This window comes from Bufo gargarizans, chromosome 6 (assembly GCF_014858855.1).
Source record: "Bufo gargarizans isolate SCDJY-AF-19 chromosome 6, ASM1485885v1, whole genome shotgun sequence".
In the NCBI taxonomy this organism is placed as follows: Eukaryota; Metazoa; Chordata; class Amphibia; order Anura; family Bufonidae; genus Bufo; species Bufo gargarizans.
The window spans coordinates 176,301,912-176,322,592 of NC_058085.1; the positions used below are offsets into that span (position 1 = coordinate 176,301,912).

At 43.1% G+C, this 20,681-nt stretch overlaps 1 protein-coding gene across 1 annotated transcript in view; it reads right to left on the reverse strand.

Moving 5' to 3' along the window:
* The window catches only part of WAPL (WAPL cohesin release factor), a 91,423-nt gene that overhangs the window by 37,962 nt on the left and 32,780 nt on the right, over positions 1-20,681 (reverse strand). Inside the window, exons 3-9 of the mRNA XM_044298645.1 lie at positions 14,472-15,548; positions 9,062-9,171; positions 8,685-8,780; positions 7,222-7,374; positions 4,125-4,261; positions 994-1,105; positions 59-283 (exon numbers count right to left, since the gene is read on the reverse strand). Of these exons, the coding sequence (XP_044154580.1) occupies positions 59-283; positions 994-1,105; positions 4,125-4,261; positions 7,222-7,374; positions 8,685-8,780; positions 9,062-9,171; positions 14,472-15,548 (1,910 nt within the window). The remainder of the gene's footprint in view (positions 1-58; positions 284-993; positions 1,106-4,124; positions 4,262-7,221; positions 7,375-8,684; positions 8,781-9,061; positions 9,172-14,471; positions 15,549-20,681) is intronic.

Genomic DNA, 20,681 nt, shown 5'->3' on the forward strand with positions numbered 1-20,681 from the left:
GCTAGCTTGACAGCGAAAGGCAGCGGACATGTCCCACTGCTGCTCCATACAGACTTACCGTAATATTTTCCAGGTCTAGATGTTTGTTGTGGACTGTTTCACACAGCTTCCTGATTTTCTCTTTTATTTTGTTCATATCTTTCTCATTCATATGTCTGGAGGTGGTATCTTGCTCCATTTCTAAAAGTCGGATCATAAGGTCTAAACTAGCTCGGTCGAGGTCCATGTTTAAGCGGTCTCGGCTTAAAATGTACATAAGTGCAGCAGTACAAAGTGCTAGATTCTGACAAGAGAGAAGAATAATAATCAGCACATATTATACTACTGACAATGCATCAAACTGCTAATTCACTCAAACTACGTGCAAAAGGGCAGAACAGACATGTTGGGTACTTTTACACTTGCGTTTTTCTTTTCCGGCATAGAGTTCCGTCACAGGGGCTCTATACCGGAAAAGAACTGATCAGTTTTATCCCCATGCATTCTGAATAGAAAGTAATCCGTTCAGTTTGCATCAGGAAGTCTTCAGTTCAGTCGTTTTGACTGATCAGGCAAAAGAGAAAAAAAAACAAAAAAACGCAGCATGCTACGGTTTTATCTCCGGCAAAAAAACCCGAAGACTTGCCTGAATGCCGGATCCGTCCTTCCGGTCTGCGCATGCGCAGACTGAAAATAATGTGAAAAAAATAAATGCCAGATCCGTTTTGCCGGATGACACCGGAAAGACGGATCCGGCATTTCAATGAATTTTTTTCGACTGATCAGGCATTTTTAAGACTGATCAGGATCCTGATCAGTCTTACTAATGCCATCAGTTAGCATACGTTTTGCCTGATCTGGCAGGCAGTTCCGGCGACGGAACTGCTTGCCGAATCCCTCTGCCGCAAGTGTGAAAGTAGCCTTAGTAGTGGAGTAGAGGACAACTGGGGCCATTGCTGAAAGGCTCTCTACAGATGCAGACAATTATGCAGTTTTCACAAAATGAAAAAATACCGGTTGATGCTGACTGTCATCCAGTGTTTTAAAGACCATGGCTACCATTCCATGTGCTCGCAGGTGCATTCGGAAACTTGGCATTGCACACTTTGTCGCCAAGCTGATAACACTGTGGAAAAAAAAAAAAGGTATTTTGAATAAAACCACTTCCATAGCCACTAATACAGTGTAAAGTATATTTTAAACTGGGGCAAAATACACAAAGCCTGGACAGTATAGTGTGAGAATGTAATAAAGGCAAAAACAGGGTCTGCTGTGTTACATAGCATTTTCCGGAACCTGAGAGAATGCGCCATTAAAGAGGGAGGTCCATTACAGACATTTTTTGCTATGTCTTAGGACATTATAAGCAGAACACAGATAATCTGCAAAAACTCGAGGAAAATGTTCAGCAGAAAAGGTATTTATTTCAAAGGATGCCACATAATGTGTAGTTTTCAGAGCCTGAGGTAAGGAGCCAAACTGGAAAAATCTGACTGAACTGACTGAAGGAGGCTCCATTACATCAAGGCAGGGGAATTTCAGGTCTGGAGACTTACCGGAGTTACCCTTTCAGCCCAGAGACGTTCCATGTCGGGCGTGTTCTCACTACTGAGGAAATGTTACAGGCATGAGGCAGCACCCATAGTGATTTTGTGGACCATTCATGGCTGTGTTCACACATGTGCTGGCTCGGACATTACTCTGAGATTCTACTAGGGCCCCAGAAAGATAAAGTCTGTGACAGATCTTGTGGATGTTTGCATTTACACTTACAGGTCCTCCGAATAAACTCCAGAACATCTCTGCATGTATAAAAGGGGCTTCTGTCTCCCAATCTCTCTATATACTGACACCTGTGTAAAGTGGTCCCTCAGGATACAAGATCTTTCCTGGGCCGCTGTAAGCTGAAACAAGACCATGTCAATCTCTCAACCTTCGATCCAATCAACATTGCTACTTTTCTGGTAAATGCTGTATAGGTTGTTCTCAGCGTGGTACTACAACCTGTACTGTCCTCTCTCTATGCCAGGAAGAGTTGCTCCTTTGGATGGCAGGTGAGGGCAGCTCCATTTTGTTCCTGGTACACTGCACGCTACACAGGACCTTGAAGACGCACATATTCTCACTATATGAAGTGATTTAAAGCTCACAGCATCTACTCCTGCCTATCCTAGGTTAGTTATTGCTATCCTAGGTTTGTTATCTGCAGCCAGTCATTGGCTGCAGCAGTCACATGACAAGCAAAAAACAAGATGTTGATGTAGGGAGATCTGGGACCTGCAGAGCCAGGAGGGCAGCAATGGAGCTGGAAACCAGCGGCTGGGATCAAGTACGTACAATTACCACCTCGGGTCGGGCCTCACTGGTGAATAACCCATTTAAAATGTAATTTTATCTAAGGATGCCATTTTGTGGCATTAGAACCAATTACTGATTTTCCATAGAGTAAAAACTGTATTAGACAGCCCTGTTCTGGAGACGATGGTCAGAATGGAAGTGTTCCATCCCGGCAGTCACCTTCTCACTAGCGAAGGAAACCACTGCTATTACATGCAGGGATGTTATCCTCAGCATGGGGAGGAGTGATTGCAATGCCTTCGCTCGTCCCCATGCTCTCTAGTTGTGTGCCGGCAGCAGATCGCGAGTACACAAAAAAAAATTCAAATTAAAATCAAACACCATTTATGGACTCAAGGTGTAATGGTTTCAACTAGTAGGTTTGAAACATCCGAAGTCGATTCGCATAAAATCATGTTCCAATACTGTACGGAGCATGAGCAAGGTACCACTTGGAACCGAACCAGAGTTTGGGAAATGGTTTTTACAGTACAAATTAATTTATGAAGTTATTATGCAAAGTCTTGAGAGATTTCAGGAAGTAATAACTTTGGCTCATTGGAGCCAATACAGTCTAATACTGCACGGAGCTCCTGCACCGTACAGTATAGGAGCGAAGTTTTAGGCGAATCGACTTCAGATGTTTCATCCAAAGTCGATTCGCTCATCCCTAGTTTCAACATACAATAGTCGTCCCGGAACCAATATTGTAATTTGAGGGCCCACTGTAAATCAATTAGAGTGAAGCAGATGAGCCTTTGTATCAAACTTCACTAATCAGATATTTTGCGTATAAAAAAATACTGTACATAAAAACTGCTTTCAGAATACACTTGTTGGATGTCCTGTTATGTAGCTGGATGAACTCGCCCCTGAACTTTCTTTGGAAAGGCTTTTGCTCCCAAAAATTTGTGCTCATTCAGCATTGGTGGGTCAAGAAGAAATGAAGAAAAAAAAAAAGACCTGCCTTGTAATTGGAGCTCCAATTAATCTCAAAGGTGTCTGATCAGGGCACATCAAACTTACCATGTCTTTATGGATGGTGGTTTGTGCACAGGAGCAGGAAGAGGCAGATCAGGCTGCCAGTGAGAACTCAGTTGATTGTTGGAGATCCCACTGAGTTTGTGTGGGCTACTGCTTTGTGGCTAAGCTGTTCTACTTCATACTTAGGACCCCTACTCACAAATCTGCCTTCGCATTTATTTTAAATTTAAAAAAAAATAATATTTTTTTAGGGGGGGGGGGGGCTCCAGAACAGGAAGCCACTACTACAACAGTCCTATCCTTGTCCATAACGCGGACAATAGGACGTTTCTTTTTTTTTTTTTGTGGCCCCATTGAAGGGAATAGTTCCGCATACACACAGAATGCAGCATTTTTTTAAAAGCCCAGAAAGACAGAAAAAAAAGGCACAAAATTAACAAAAATGCTCATCTGTCCTGCCTTCATATTCCCCATAGACCTTCTGCTTACATGCGAGGCTGCTGTATTTACCACAAACCACCACTAAAATTGCAAAAAAAATGCAAAGAGTGCAGAAAAATTCTAGCAAAAACCTACATGTGAACACCCCAACACCACTTGTGGCAAAGGTGGCATTTTATGTCATTAACCAGCATTTGATGACATGAATGACATGGTTGTGTGCTTGATGTTTGAACCTGGATGAGTTGTGCCTTCATACTTCTGACCATACAGTGGAGCTACTTATGAGAGTAACAGCCAACATCTCCAAGCAGCATGGAGTGCAGAAGCTCTGGAAACGACTTCTTGGTAACATTCATCAATAGCCAAATCTTCCATCTCACCTAAGGCATCTTGTGTTTATGGGCTGATTACTCTTCAATCCACTCAGCAGGTACTCAATGTCATCTGTAAACTCCTGATTTTCGCCAAACTCTACCACATCATTGAAGTGCTTCACATGCTGAACAACTGTGTACAGCTGAAAGGAAAAATTTCAAGTTTCATTATTTCTATTCAATATCAGTTAGTAACAGACATTCACTGCATATTCCCATGGCAAAACGCCACTTCCTATCAGTTCCCGGAGAACAAACTGGCAGAGAACAACTCCTGACTACTGATATGCTGGCACGCAAGCTGTGCCAGCTTTTAACGTGTGCCAGCTCCGTTCTTGAATATTGGACTAATTACTAGTTTGGTAAAATAGTTCTAGCATACCTAAGTATATTAGGGCAGATCTGAAATTGCCAAAAAGCAAAACCCTTTGTTGCCCACAGAAACCAATTAGATTTCACCTTTCATTTTACAAAGCTCTGAAAAATGCAAGGTGGAATCTGACTGGTTACTATGGGCAATTAAGCCAGTTCTACTTTACACCAGTTTTGATAAATGTTCCCAAATGTGTTTTTTTTCTAAGTACGCTGTAAGAAATGAACATTGTGCTTTGACTGGTTCATTATTGTGTGTTTTAGTTTAATTTTTAGTTAATTTTAGTAAAGGTCTAGTTCAATAATTTTACTAAACCTCCTAATGAAAAAGGGTAAATTATTGTAAACAGATTTTTCCTTTAAAAAAAATAAAAAATACCAAAACAATGGACGACTTATAGGCATCTTTCTACAACTATCTATTGCCTACTCCTAAAGAGATCTACGAACGTGCGTGTTCCTGACTGGACCTCTTTCACCTTAGGTAACTTTCAAACTAGCGTTAAAGTTTTGCGATATTGAGTTCCGTCCTAGGGGCTCAATACCAGAAAAAAGAATAAATAAATCAGTTTTATCCTAATGCATTCTGAATGGAAAGCAATTAGTTCAGTATGCATTAGGATGTCTTCCGCAGCATGCTGTGGTATTTTCTCCAGCCAAAAATCCGGAACGCTTACACTTATGGAATGCCGAATCCCGCATTAATTCCTATTGAAAAGTATTAATGCCAGATGCGGTACCAAGTGTTCCAGAAAACAGGAGCCGGTTTCCCGGTCTGCGCATATGCAGACCTTTAAAAATGTGAAAAAAATATAAAAATACCGGATCTGTTTTTCCAGATGACACCAGAGAGACAGATCCGGTATTTCAATGCACCCGTGGATGGCACCGTTATGGGGAGGGGGACCCGTGGATGGCACCGTTATGGGGAGGGGGACCCGTGGATTACTATGCTATGAGGGGGTGGGGGGGGGGGGGGGACAGAGGAATCTATGGATGACTATGCTATGGGAGGGGGGGGGAAATCTATGGATGACTGCTATGGGAGGGGGGGGAAATCTATGGATGACTGCTATGGGAGGGGGGGAAATCTATGGATGACTATGCTATGGGAGGGGGGGGGGGAAATCTATGGATGACTGCTATGGGAGGGGGGGAAATCTATGGATGACTATGCTATGGGAGGGGGGGGGGAATCTATGGATGACTATGCTATGGGAGGGGGGGGGGGAAATCTATGGATGACTATGCTATGGGAGGGGGGGGGGAAATCTATGGATGACTATGCTATGGGAGGGGGGGGGAAATCTATGGATGACTATGCTATGGGAGGGGGGGGGGAAATCTATGGATGACTATGCTATGGGAGGGGGGGGGGGAATCTATGGATGACTATGCTATGGGAGGGGGGGGGGGGAATCTATGGATGACTATGCTATGGGAGGGGGGGGGAATCTATGGATGACTATGCTATGGGGGGGGGGAATCTATGGATGACTATGCTATGGGGGGGGAATCTATGGATGACTGCTATGGGGGGGGGGGAATCTATGGATGACTATGCTATTGGGGGGGGGGGGGAATCTATGGATGACTATGCTATTGGGGGGGGGGGAATCTATGGATGACTGCTATGGGGGGGGAATCTATGGATGACTATGCTATGGGGGGGAATCTATGGATGACTATGCTATGGGGGGGAATCTATGGATGACTATGCTATGGGGGGGAATCTATGGATGACTATGCTATGGGGGGGAATCTATGGATGACTATGCTATGGGGGGGAATCTATGGATGACTATGCTATGGGGGGGGAATCTATGGATGACTATGCTATGGGGGGGGGGGGAATCTATGGATGACTATGCTATGGGGGGGGGGGGAATCTATGGATGACTATGCTATGGGGGGGGGGGGGGAATCTATGGATGACTATGCTATGGGGGGGGGGGGAATCTATGGATGACTATGCTATGGGGGGGGGGGAATCTATGGATGACTATGCTATGGGGGGGGGGGGAATCTATGGATGACTATGCTATGGGGGGGGAATCTATGGATGACTATGCTATTGGGGGGGGGGGGAATCTATGGATGACTATGCTATGGGGGGGGGGGGGAATCTATGGATGACACTATATAGCATCTTATGCTATGTGTGTCATCCACAGATCTCCCCCATAGCAGTGTCATCCACAGATTCCTCCCCCCTATAAAAGCCCTGGCCTGCCGCTCACAGCAGTATTCCTTCACCGGCAGTAACTTTTACTTTAAATCACCGCATCTTTATTACCTTACAATGAAGCTCCAGTAACAGGTGTAACGTCACTTACGCACATGATACGTCTGCTCCACCTACTTTATGAATGAAGCAGGCGGAGCTTGTGCGTCAAGTAAGTGACGTTACGCCGCCGCCCGCTCTGCCTGTTACTGGAGCTTCATTGTAAGTTAATAACAATGCAGTGATTTAAAGTTTAAGGACCCGCAGGCATAGCGCCTGACCGCCCGCATAGCAACGAATCGGCCAATTATTTGATAACGGGATTCGTTGTCAACGTTGTCATCGATTATCAATAACGTCGATTAATCGTTGTAGCCCTAACTCCAATACTGATCAATAAATCCAATAGACACATTTTTATAATCAGAAAACCCAATAGTTACTTTAGATACAGAATGCAAAGGGTCAGAAAGCAGCAACACTGCAAACATTGAGAAGACAGCTCACCTCTTTGTGCTCCTTCCTGCATTTCAGCGCAGTTACTATGTCTTGATACGGCTGTGTTGGGATCGTCACAGTCTTGATAACTTTAGGAGGAGGAGCTGGTGCTTTGAAAACACCGTCATCCTTTGGAGCTGAAGAAGTTTCAGATGGCTTTGTCTGCAGACAGAAGAAACATTTTAAAAAAATCATCCCACAGGCACTAGAAAAACCTGGTGAGTTTCTGCACTTAAAAAGGGTTGTCTTACTTCAGGAAATGACATTTATAATGCTAAATTAATGCAAAGCACTTACTAATGTATTATCCATTTTACCTCCTTTGCTGGCTGGATTCATTTTTTCATCGCATTATACATTGTTTCCATGGTTACGACCACCCTGCAATCCAGCAGCAGCAGTAGTCGTGCTTGCACACTATAGGAAAAAGTGACTGTGCAGTCCAGCGGTCCCCGCCACCAGAGAGGTTGGCACTTTTTCCTATAGTATGCAAGCACGACCAATGCTGATTGATTGCAAGGTAGTCGTAACCCCTGAATACAAACAGTGTATAATGTTCTGGAAAAATGAATCAAACTAGCAAAGGAGACAATATGGATAATAACATTACATTAGTAAGTGGTTTGAAAGAACTTTCTCTACATGATACATGTCATTTGCTGAAGTGAGACCACCCCTTTAAATGATTCAGCGTGCTGCCTCCCTGCACGCCGACTCATAGAAGCCACAGTGATTATGTTACAGCCAGAAAGTCAAAGGAAATAATCATGCTTATGGATATCAATTCAGTGCACAGGGAAAGGAATCAGGAATCAAGTCAGAATTCACTACAGAAGGTCCAGAAAAATCCCCACCTCTATGATCACTACTTAGTCTCTCACATTTCCATTCAGAGGTCCCCCAGAAAGATAGAAAATAATAAGCTTTGTAAATTAGATACAATTGCTTTTAAGTCTGCCACCTAATAAAATCTTTCCATATTTGTTAAAATGAATAATATATGGACTTCTCAGAAGTGGCTAAAAACCAGAACAAGTCTGCCCATGTCTTCATTCTTTGGAAGTCATCACAAGTGTGGATGGGGAGGACTTTTTCAGGGGTCAAGCAGAAAAGCTGTGCCCTGGCGTCAATTCTGATAAACGGAGACGCTGCCAAGTGGTTTTAGACTTGCAAACCTCATTAACTGAGGGCCGCTTAACGGGAAGGAGCAAAGCCGTCTGATGCAACATGCCGTGAAAGATCAAGTGCAAGGAGAGCTAAACGCATGCCGATACGGGAATTTTACATGATGTTTGGACAAAAGCCCGGATAACTTAACAGGAAATGCAGGAAACCCAAGGGCAAAAATGTGTCTTTCATTTTCACTAGTGGAGGCCTGCCAAACTCATCTTCTACAAAATAAGAAATAGCTAATAATCATCAAAATGCTCCCCATACAGTGCAAACATTCCTACAAAGCCACTTTTACTTACTGGTGCAGACTGAGCTTTCAGGACAGGTAAAGAAGGAAGTTCCTCCGCTTCGGGTTGGTTCCAGTGGCGTGCATTATAGACGGCTTTTGTTGGAGACTAGAACAGGACAAGAAGCAATGAAATACATTCATTCTGCAATGCATAGCAATGTGCAGCATCCATACTCTGTCCTTGGAAAGAACTGCTGAGGTCCCTTCCATATAGCTGATGGTCATTTAGATGTACGGGATGGTTTTCTGGATTTCTATAGGTTATTAGCAAAAGCAAACATCTGGCAGAAAAGCAGCGACAATACCACACACTGTTGACTTCTATAATTGTAGAATAATTGTTTGGACAGTGTTTATGAAAAAAAATAAAAATGGAAAAAAACATACCCGCTTTGGTGCACTGAATATTTTTCGGGTGCCATCTTTATTTTTATCTCCTTGTCTGCTAGCAGGTTTTTTAAAAACTTCAGGTACAGCGTATGGATCTTCCATGGAGTCTAAATGAATAAAAAAAATACTGAAGAAATAGTGCAGATCAAAAATCACATTAAAAACAAATAAAAAGTGAGCGAGATGAATTAACAAAATATATTCCTGCAATACTCTTGGATGGATTCCACATTGCTTTGTTCTTCCTCACTTTGGCACAGAGAAGTACACTTTTGCCCTCTTTTCCTTGCCAGAACTGGAATACAACCTGGCAGATTTACAATACTCTCAATCTCACTCCTTGGACACATTCACCATGCTGGAAACCCTCAGACAATAGTTTTGGGTTTTTACACTATTTTCTACATAATAACCCAGTATCTTCTCTGATGTGCTGACTGCTACCGAGTAGATCCTTTCTTCTTGACCATACTTAGGCAATTTCATTAAAGAGGCTTTCCAGGACTTTAATATCAATCAGCTGACCGAGCGTTGTATCCCCGTTGTTGTTTACACAAGTGTCAAAGTAGCCTAAGCCCAGCGCTTAGTCTCATCTCACTATGGAAACTGCAAGAAAGGACACCCCTTTAAAAGGGGTTGTCCAGCTTCTGATATTGAAGACCTATTCTCAGGATAGATCATTAATAGGAGATCAGAGGGGGTCCGACTCCTGGCACCCTCACCAATCAGCTGTGCTCATAAAACCGCTGCGTTCTCTTCACTGTTTTCACAGCTTCACTTGAATGGGATGTACCTCAAGTGAATGAGATGGAGAAGCTGTAATTCCACTTCCCGCGGCTGCAATCTCAACGGCAAACAGTGAAGAGAAGCACAGCAGTCTCTTTAAAGAGCGGGGCTGCCGGGAGGTGGCTCCTGCCAATCTGATATCGTTGACCTTTCCTGAGGATATGTCATAAATATCAGAAACCAGACAAACCCTTTAATGCTCAACATTTATTTTTTCCGCATTTCCTATAGAGATATGCACATGACCATGTCCATATTGTGGTCCTAAAAGAATGGATCTGAAAAACGCTAATAACTTCAGTCAGCAATCCACATTTCTGAATTTTGAATACCCAGAGAAATGAATGGGCCCATGTTTTATCTGCAAAAACAAGTGAATCTGACATCAATGCAAAATATGATCGTGTACATGAGTCCAAAGTATTGGGAAATGTATTTATTTTTTACCTGCTATTTTTGATCATTTGCATTACACACACTGATACTTCTGTATTATGGTGCAGTGATTCTGATAGGTAGTCTGTTACATCCTGCTAAAGGCATGATGCAATAGCAGTTGGAATGTTAACTATGGCATCTGAGGGGTTAGGGAGTCAGTGTACTTTCAGCCTACTTTATATAAAGTACAAACTACCTTTTATCAGTGAGAAATGTAAAGCTGTCATGTTACCAGCTAATTGCTTTTCACTTTGAAAAATGCTTTGAATTCTGTCAGACAGATGAGCTCCATAGGACGATCATACACATCAATACAAGTCCAAGGAGAGGGAAGAGGGAGTAGCAGCATGAGAGACACAAAAGGACTGCACAGATCTATAGAGGATTTACACTCACCTAAAGAATTATTAGGAACACCATACTAATACGGTGTTGGACCCCCTTTTGTCTTTAGAACTGCCTTAATTCTACGTGGCATTTATTCAACAAGGTGCCGATAGCATTCTTTAGAAATGTTGGCCCATATTGATAGGATAGCATCTTGCAGTTGATGGATATTTGAGGGATGCACATCCAGGGCACGAAGCTCCCGTTCCACCACATCCCAAATATGCTCTATTGGGTTGAGATCTGGTGACTGTGGGGGCCATTTTAGTACAGTGAACTCATTGTCATGTTCAAGAAACCAATTTGAAATGATTTGAGCTTTGTGACATGGTGCATTATCCTGCTGGAAGTAGCCATCAGAGGATGGGTACATGGTGGTCATGAAGGGATGGACATGGTCAGAAACAATGCTCAGGTAGCCCGTGGCATTTAAACGATGGCCAATTGGCACTAAGGGGCCTAAAGTGTGCCCAGAAAACATCCCCCACACCATTACACCACTAGCCTGCACAGTGGTAACAAGTCATGATAGATAAATGTTCTCATTCTGTTTACGCCAAAATCGGACTCTACCATTTGAATGTCTCAACAAAAATCAAGACTCAGACCAGGCAACATTTTTCCAGTCTTCAACAGTCCAATTTTGGTGAGCTTGTGCAAATTGTAGCCTCTTTCCTATTTGTAGTGGAGATGAGTGGTACCCAGTGGGGTCTTCTGCTATTGTAGCCCATCCGCCTCAAGGTTGTGCGTGTTGTGGCTTCAGAAATGCTTTGCTGCATACCTCGGTTGTAATGAGTGGTTATTTCAGTCAACGTTGCTCTTCTAACAGCTTGAATCAGTCGGCCCATTCTCCTCTGACCTCTAGCATCAACAAGGCATTTTCGCCCACAGGACTGCCGCATACTGGATGTTTTTCCCTTTTCACACCATTCTTTGTAAACCCTAGAAATGGTTGTGCGTGAAAATCCTAGTAACTGAGCAGATTGTGAAATACTCAGACTGGCCCGTCTGGCACCAACAACCATGTTACGCTCAAAATTGCTTAAAATCCCATTCTGACATTCAGTTTGGAGTTCAGGAGATTGTCTTGACCAGGACCACAACCCTACATGCATTGAAGCAACTGCCATGTGATTGGTTGACTAGATAATCACATTAATAAGAAACAGAACAGGTGTTCCTAATAATTCTTTAGGCGAGTGTATATCTCAGCACAAGTACTAGTGTTGAGCAAACCTGTTTTTTTTTAAGTTCTACGTCCAAACTTTGGGTTATCGAAGAATCCCGTTATGGATTCCAAATTCCGTTATGGTCTGTGGTAGCAGAATCCATATCGGGATTCTTCGATAACCCGAACTTTGGACGCAGAACTTAGAAAACAAGTATGCTCAACACTAGTCAGTACCCCTTTGTAATGTCCTTCATGACCCTGGGGCATACTATTGAGTAAGAGAAGGGTAAGAAGCAGCTTCTCCTCTACTTTCTGTGTGCAGTGGATGGCAGCTAGTCTCCACCCACAATGTCAGAGATCTGCTAGAACTAGATGTACAGCACTGCAGCCCGAAAATCGGACAGGAACACGGCACATGAACTGTGTATGGAGCCTGAAGGATCAGCATTACAACTTGCAGTTTGCTTCTGGGACGGTGCCAGGGAACTTATCTCCCATTTTGTTGATCCACTAGGTAGTGGCAAGTTGCTAGTAGCCATTTGCTGATACTAACTGGAACGTGATTGATATGGGACATTCTGATTTTAGTGTCTAAATGCCATCACTGTGACTATTATGGCAATAAGATTTAACTACTTGTGCTAAGCCATGATATCACACAACATAATGGAAAGAAATAAACTGATTGCTTAGGACCTTTTGAGGCTGTGTTCTTACTTTCAAAACCCATTTTTATTTTTTCCTGCCTGGTATTATAATGCTCATTTTGAAATCAGTCAGGAAAACTGATAGGAATTTGCAAAGTAAGAACACCAGCCTCATTAGGTCTAAGACTTATAAACGCAATTTGCATTGTGAAATCTTGCAGGGCATCTGCTTCCAATAAACTGATAAGTACTTATCTGACAGATCCCTCTTCGCGGCTCTGGTTCTATTTACCCAGCTATAGCATTGAAGTCATTTCAACAACACACGACCACTGACCTGCTGAAATCAGTGACTGGCTGCAGTGATCACATGTCGACGTGACATCACTGCTGCAGCTGGGTATACAGCCTGGTGGAGTGATCCTGAGCAGCTGTGCAGTTCCTTATTGCAGGCTGATCCTGAAGATGCCATAGTCAACAGCCCCTTGATGTACTGAACATCAAGGGGCTATATTGACACTGTGTAAGGTAGCGATACTGATGTTTTAATTTAGAGGTTGGCCTTTACAAATAGCTACTGCAAGACCTGCTTGATAAATCTGCCTAGGTATAGCCAAGGATAAATTTTTTAGCAGTCAACAAACCAGGGGCATGGAGAAAGTCATGGATTATCATGTAACAATATATAATGGTCATAGGAAATTAGCAACATCTGTGCAATATAATGAGGACATGTGGAGCCAATGGGTACAAAATGTGGTTTGAGTCTTTGTCTCTCAGGGCGAGATGACTGCCAGAGGCATTAAAGGGGTATTCCCATCTTCAGTTTTAATACTTACCTTCGTCCAGCGCGACATCCACTTCCTGGATTCGGCTGTGCTTGAGTGACGTCTTCTCCCGGCCAGGCCGCTCTTGCGCAGAAGATTGAAGAAGCTTTTCTCCCGGCCGGGCAATGTCCTGAACGCGCACGCGCCATGGTGACTTATTCCTGGCCTGTATAGTTCAGAGCCGGCGTGGCTGTGTACTATACTGGCCAGGAAGAAGTCATCATGGCGCATGCGCGGCGGCGTGCGCGTTCAGGACATTGAAGATTCTCTCCCGGCCGGGCAATGTCCTGAACGCGCACACCGCCGCACATGCGCCATGATGACTTCTCCCTGGCCAGTATAGTACACAGCCACACCGGCTCTGTACTATACAGGGCAGGACCAAGTCACCATGGCGCGTGCGTGTTCAGGACATTGTGCGGCCCGGCCGGAAGAGAAACTTCAGTCTTCTGTGCAAGCAAGTTCCGGTGGGGTTCGACAGGAGAGGTGGCCGTAACCAGGGGAGACGAAAATCAACATCAGGTAAGAGGGGACCTTTTTTCTCAAAAAGGGTGGGAATTGGGTAATAAAATGTATTTAGAAAAATGATCACTGTCAAATCATTAACAGATTTAACAGTGATCATTAAGATGGGAATACCCCTTTAAACATAGAATTGCCTGATGTGTCCGTTTTAGTAATATACTGGGGTATCTTCTTTTAACTAGACAACCGGGTGTTACTATTCCCTTGTCAAAAGGGATGAGTCCTTAGAAGCGGTCTGATTGAACAGTATCAGACTGTGCAGGATCTAAAAGCATACGGCAGTTTCTGCATATATAGAGCAATCTGTAAAGTATATAATCTTATTTCCAAGAAACCACAAGTGACCCACTCCACTTTAAAAGACTACAGAAGGAAAAAAAAGGAAGCTTTGATACACGAATAGCTGGAGCCCACCACCTATTTACGGATGTGTGCAGCTACTTGTGGGTCACTTACCTGTGTGTTTGCTAGGAAGTCGACTACTACTGCTGCTGGTTTGAGTGGCGAGTGGCTTCTCTGTAAAACGTGGTGCAAAACGTGCATTTTTTGCTTATTAAATCTACACAATAAAGTCTTGTACAATTTTACATCAAACATTTTAAGTCTATTTTTCCGATTTCACTTACCATAATTATTTACAGACTGTACACTCTGCATATTTGTACTGACTCCTAAGCTAGATGCACTGGAGTCTGACGACATCAATGTACTCTTGGTCTTCTTTTTCAATTTCCTTTCTTTTTGATACCATTCATCTTCGTCCTCATCATCACTTTCACTCAAGTCATCAAATCCAAAGTATTTAATTCTGTAGCTTGATTGCCCAAAAGGTTTAGACCCATCATCACCACCAGCTCCATCATCCTGGTCATCAAATCCAAAAAACTCCAATTTGGCATCCTTTTTAGATTTGGTATTACCAGGGCGAAACCTTGTGGTGGTTTTTGCTGTTGCAAGATCAGCTTTCTTTCTAAGACGTCCTGCCTCCCCTAAATCTGTAGAAGGGCTTGTGGTAAACTCATCTATACTCCGATCCATGCTGTCCTGTATGGTGACATTACATACAGATAAACATGATGGGTGGAGAACTGTGTAATCTCTAGTCCGACCAGTGGGTCTGGGACCACTGCTTTTATTCACAGCATTTGACTTGTCTGTCGCATTGTGAGATCTGCCTGTGTTATAACTCGAACCATCTAACAGTTTATCAAAGTTTGAGGAACCACATGCAGATCTTGCTTTGTTAGACCTACAGTATGTCCTACAGTTACCAAGTTTCACACCACCTTGGAGAACATCTTCACTCATCTGCTCATCAGGGTTGAAGGGTTGTTCTGTCATTTGGATGCAGTCATCTTCAGCCTTAGGACTTTCAACTATAGGACTACTCGCACACAAACTCAATTCAAGGTCAGGCGTTTCTGAATTCTCCTCAGTCAGATCATCAAACTCAAACAGTTCAAGTTTCAGTGGGTCTCTAGTTTGTTCTTTCTGAACAGGAGAATCTGATTTCTGTACAGGTGCAAAATCCCAGTCATCCGTGTCAGCGGTGAAACTAGAGAGGATTGATTCCACAGGTTTTCGGCTATTGCAAGAGTTTGTGGAAACCCCAAAATGTAACGTATCAAACGTTTTCTGGTAATCATAGTCACTCTTTTTAATAGTGAAGCTATTTTTATCTTCCGTGATACTCTGTGCATTACCTGAAGAGACAGAAGAACAATTTATGAAAACCATGTATAAGGGTTTACACCCAGGTTAAGGTTAACCTCATTCTTGCACCATTTAATTACAAATAAATTATTGAAAACGCCTTCTAAAACAGCATTCAAATTGTAACTAAGCTGCCAACAAATGTTGACTGAGGCATAATGAGTCATGCGAGTTATAGGCAATTCTGTGACCGGCTAGGCTTCTTAGTCATGTTCCTAAACTTGAGGATAATAATTAGTTTAGAGTAAATGATGCAGGAAACATCCCAATAATAAGCTTATACTCCTGCGGAGAATACATTGTTACTGTCACGAATATGGCAGCTATGTCCTGTAATATCTATGTGCTCTTCAACTATCCCCACTGTTAATATAAATTATGCTAACCTTGCATAGGGTAATATCTACAGGACCGGGCTCGGGGGGTTTCTAATACAAAAACGTTGTGCCATCCACGTCTTGAAAGGGTTTTCCTAGAATTTTATAACGATGGTCTCTCCTCGATATCAGGGTGGGCCTGCTGATCAGCTGTGACAGTGGAGCTCCAGCAGTGATTTCTCCTCTGTTGCTTGGACTTTAGCTGCCATTTTGGTCTTTTATGAACGCCTGGAATGTCAGCTTTCAAACAAGACCAAGTTTCTAGCTGCTACCACCCAGGAGATGGTAAAGCAGCCCTCCAGTTAGCTATTTTTCTCACCAAAGCTGGACTCGGGCAAAACAGGTGGTTAATGTTAGGCCTCGTTTACATTTCCTTTAGTCACCGACGTGAGCTGTCTGCATTTTCCACGGACAGGACACGTACCCATTGATTCTCATATGTCTGTTCACACATCAGTATGTTTTTTTTTTTTACTGACTCAGTGGGACGACATGCACTACTTTGGTCCGTGATGTGGACCAAACATGCCCATTATAGTGTCTGGGTGCGTAAAAAAAAAAAATTAAAGAAAAAAAAAAGAAAAAGGCTCAACACGGATGGCATACGCATTGCGTCCATGTTTGGGTCACCTGGATTTTGGGTATAGAGCTGGGGATATGGGCTGCTAGATTGCTGCTAGCACATCCGCAATATCCAGTCCCCATAGCTCTGTGTGCTTTTATCGTGTCAAAAAAAGATTTTATAGATATATAAATGAACCTTAGATGAGTCCTGTCTCCTGCATGCTTGAGAGATAAGTCCAGCGTTCTGACTGACCCCAGCGATGCCCACTGTGAAGGAGTCCAGCACCGCCCTGCATCCTCCAAATCTCCTCCTTGCTCCCCGACGTCACAAAGCTAGAGCGTGGTAATCTCCCAATTCGCGAGCTAGCGCATGCGATGTTCGTTCCCTCAGGCTGATGCCAGCATAGGGAAGAAACAATGCCGACACTGCGCATGCGCTAGCACGCAAGATTACGGCGCTCTACCTTTGTGACGTCGGGGAGCAAGGAGGAGATTCTGAGTATGCTGGGCAGTGCAGGGCCCTGGAAACGTTAGTAGCCTAATTAACATCTATAAAAATCTTTTTTTTTTTGTTTTACATAAAAGCACAGAGAGCTATGGGGAATGGCTATTGCGGATGTGCTAGCGGCGATCTAGCAGCACATGTCCTCAGCTCTATACCCAAAAAACCAGGTGACAGGTTCCCTTTAAATTAACTTTCAGCTGAGCATTGTCCATGGAATAGGGATGAGACACTGAGGGCAAAAAACGAACACACTGGCATCTTCAGGGATGAAAAACTTTTTTTTCTCAGACGTCAAATGGACGTGGAAATGTAAACGAGGCCTTATGTCATACTGTAAAGTAAAAGGAGTAGGTATTTTACCAACGTTAGAAAGTTAAATTAAACATTAATCCAATTTGTTTTCTGCAATATAAAATCTTAACATGCACATCCACCTCTCCATTCAGCGAGTTTTCTAAGAATGTCATAATAAAGGCATATCCTCAGGATAGGTCATCGATATCATATAGGTGGGAGTTTTGCAGGGAAGATGGGATTTTTTTTTTTTTTTAAGGGGTTACCCGGCTATGCCCCTCCCCCATATGAGGTCACTCACTGTGGTGAGTCTTACAAGACTAAGGCCCCTTACACACGGGCGAGATTTCCGTGCGGGTGCAATGCGTGAGGTGAACATATTGCACCTGCACTGAGTGAGGTGAACGCATTGCACCTGCACTGAATCCGGATCCATTCATTTCTAGGGTGCTGTGCACATAAGCGGGGATTTTAACGCATCACTTTTGTGTTGCGCGAAAAATCGCAACATGCACTATTTTGTGAGTTTTTCACGCAACGCAGGCCCCATAGAAGTGAACGGGGCTGTGTGAAAATCGCAAGCATCCGCAAGCAAGTGCAGATGCGGTGCAATTTTCACGCACGGTTGCTAGGAGACGATCAGGATGGGGACCCGATCATTATTATTTTCCCTTATAACATGGTTATAAGGGAAAATAATATTCTTAATACAGAATGCATAGTACAATAGGGCTGGAGGGGTTAAAAAAAAATAATTTAACTCACTTTAATCCACTTGTTCGCGCAACCTGGCTTCTCTTCGGTCTTCATCTTTGCTGTGCACAGGAAAAGGACCTGTGATGTCACTGCACTCATCACATGGTCCGTCACATGATCCATCGCCATAGTGATGGACCATGTGATGAATGCAGTGACGTCGCCTTTTCATCACAGATGAAGACAGAAGAGAAGCCGGGCTGCGCAAACAAGTGGATTAAGGCGAGTAAATTTTTTTTTTTTTTTTAACCCCTCCAGCCCTATTGTACTATGCATTCTGTATTAAGAAGGCTATTATTTTCCCTTATAACCATGTTATAAAGGGAAAATAATACAATCTACACAACACCTAACCCGATCTTCTGTGAAGTGCAGGTTGGGGTCTGGGTACCAAACATGCCGATTTTTCTCACAATGTTTTGCACTCGCACTGAAAAATTGTGCATTTTCCCGCGACGCACCGACATCTTATTCAGCCCAAAAACATGACACCCGTGTGAGAGAGGCCTAAAAAGGTTAAAAACACCCCCCACCCCCTCTACCAGTGCTTCCCAAAATAATAAGAGTGAGAGGTGGAGATAAATCTAAGCAACTATTATATAATTAGAAGGTATTAATTCATACCCTCAATGAAATTAAGAAAATAATAATTGGGGCGGTAATAACGGGCCATCATGGTGATCTCATGGAAACCGAATTATCGGTAAGTCCAATTCCGACTTTCCATATCACCATGACGGCCATAAGGAGATATCCAAAATTATAACATCAAGGAGCGGCTACTGCCTGAAGGACTTTACGTCCAAAGGACAGTTCGGAAGAATTTGAGAAATCTAAACAGTAATGCTTAATAAAAAGGTATGTACACTATACCAGGTTGCCGCCCTACAAATGTCTTCCATGGAGGCACCTGCTTTTTCAGCAAGAGAAGAGCACATAGCTCTAGTTGAATGCACTTTTAAGTTGGCTGGACAAGAGAACCCCTGAGTGGCATAACAATGGGTAATTGTGCACTTAATCCTCCTAGCAAAGAAAGACCTAGACAAACTCTTCCCCCTGTTTTTCCCTGAGAATTGAACAAGACTACTATAGGACCTCCTGAATTCCTTAGTGACCTCCAAGTATTTCAGAACCATACGTCTTAAGTGTGAAAGGAACTTTTCCTGCTATTTTATGTGTTATTACAAAAAGACAGGAGGATGATCTCTTGATCCCTGTGGAAGTCAGATACCACCTTAGGCAGGAACCCTAGTCTGAGTACTATCCCATCTTCCAGGATTCTAAGAAAGGGTTCCATAATTCACCCAGCCTTCTTGCAGACGTGATCACAATCAGAAATGCTGTCTTGAAAGAAAGGAATTTGAGCGGACAGTCTTCCAGAGGTTCAAACTGACTCATAGTTAAGACATTTAAAAAAAAGTGTTAAGGTTCCAGGAAGGGACTCTTGATTTCAAAGTGGGCCTCAATCTTGATGCTGTTCTCATGAATCTTCTGATCCATCTGTGACTTGCCAAGTCTGCATCGAAGAAACAGCTCAGTGCCGATAACTGTACTTTTAGAGTAGATGGCCTAAGACCCAGTTTTAGACCGTGTTGAAGGAAATCTAAGATTTATTGAATCTTTGGTCTAACTTTAGGAGAAGATTCCCCTGACCAAGAGCAGAATCTCCATCAAATTTTTTGGTATATGGCAGATGTCACCTTCTTCCTACTGGATCTGAGTGTAGCGATGACCCTGAATGAAAGTCCTTGACGCTTCAGTATTTCGACCTCAGGTTCCAAGCGGTCAGTCTTAAAAACTCTGGGTGGGGATGAAAGATTGGTCCCTGATGTAGAAGATCTTTGCTGAGCGGAAGAGTCCATGGGCTGGAGATTTAAAGTTTTTTGAAGGAGGAGAACCAACTCCTCTTTAGCCAATAGGGGGGTTTATCAGAATAACAGTTGAATTCCCTTGTAAAATTTTCTGAATTACTCTTGGAATAAATCGGTATAGGAGGAAACGCATAACACAGATTCCAGACTTATGTCGTGGCAAATGCGTCTATCATCCAAGGATTGCCCCTGGGATCTGTTCACTTTTATGGTCTTTTGACGCAAACAAATCTGTGTCTGGTGTCCCCCATCTGTCACCTATAATTCCGAAGACATCCAGATTTAGGGACCATTCTGTTTGGTCTATTGTGTGTCGGCTTAGATAGTCTGCCTCCTGATTGAGGGTCCCTTTGACATAAGTTGCCGAGATAGACCTCACGTTCCTTTCGGCCCAGTAGGATATTTTGTTTGAAAGGTCTAGAAGCTTCTTTGATTTTGTTCCTCCCTGATGTGAGAGGCAAGCCACTGTCGTTGTGTTGTCCGACAGGATCCTGAGGTGGTGATCCAGAAGATTTATTGGCAGAATGAGGTGGCTCTACTAATCAATCAATGGGGATGGGATGGTGCTCTATATCTTAGTGTGAACTCCACACACCAAAAAGTTAATACAGAAAAATAGTCAAGAAAGATATTAGGGGTGCACCGAAATGAAAATTCTGGTCCGAAACCGAAAATTCAGGATGCCCTTGACCAAAACTGCCTTTTTGCCCAAATACTTTTAAAATACTTTTAAGTAAAAAAAAAAGGAAAGTGAAT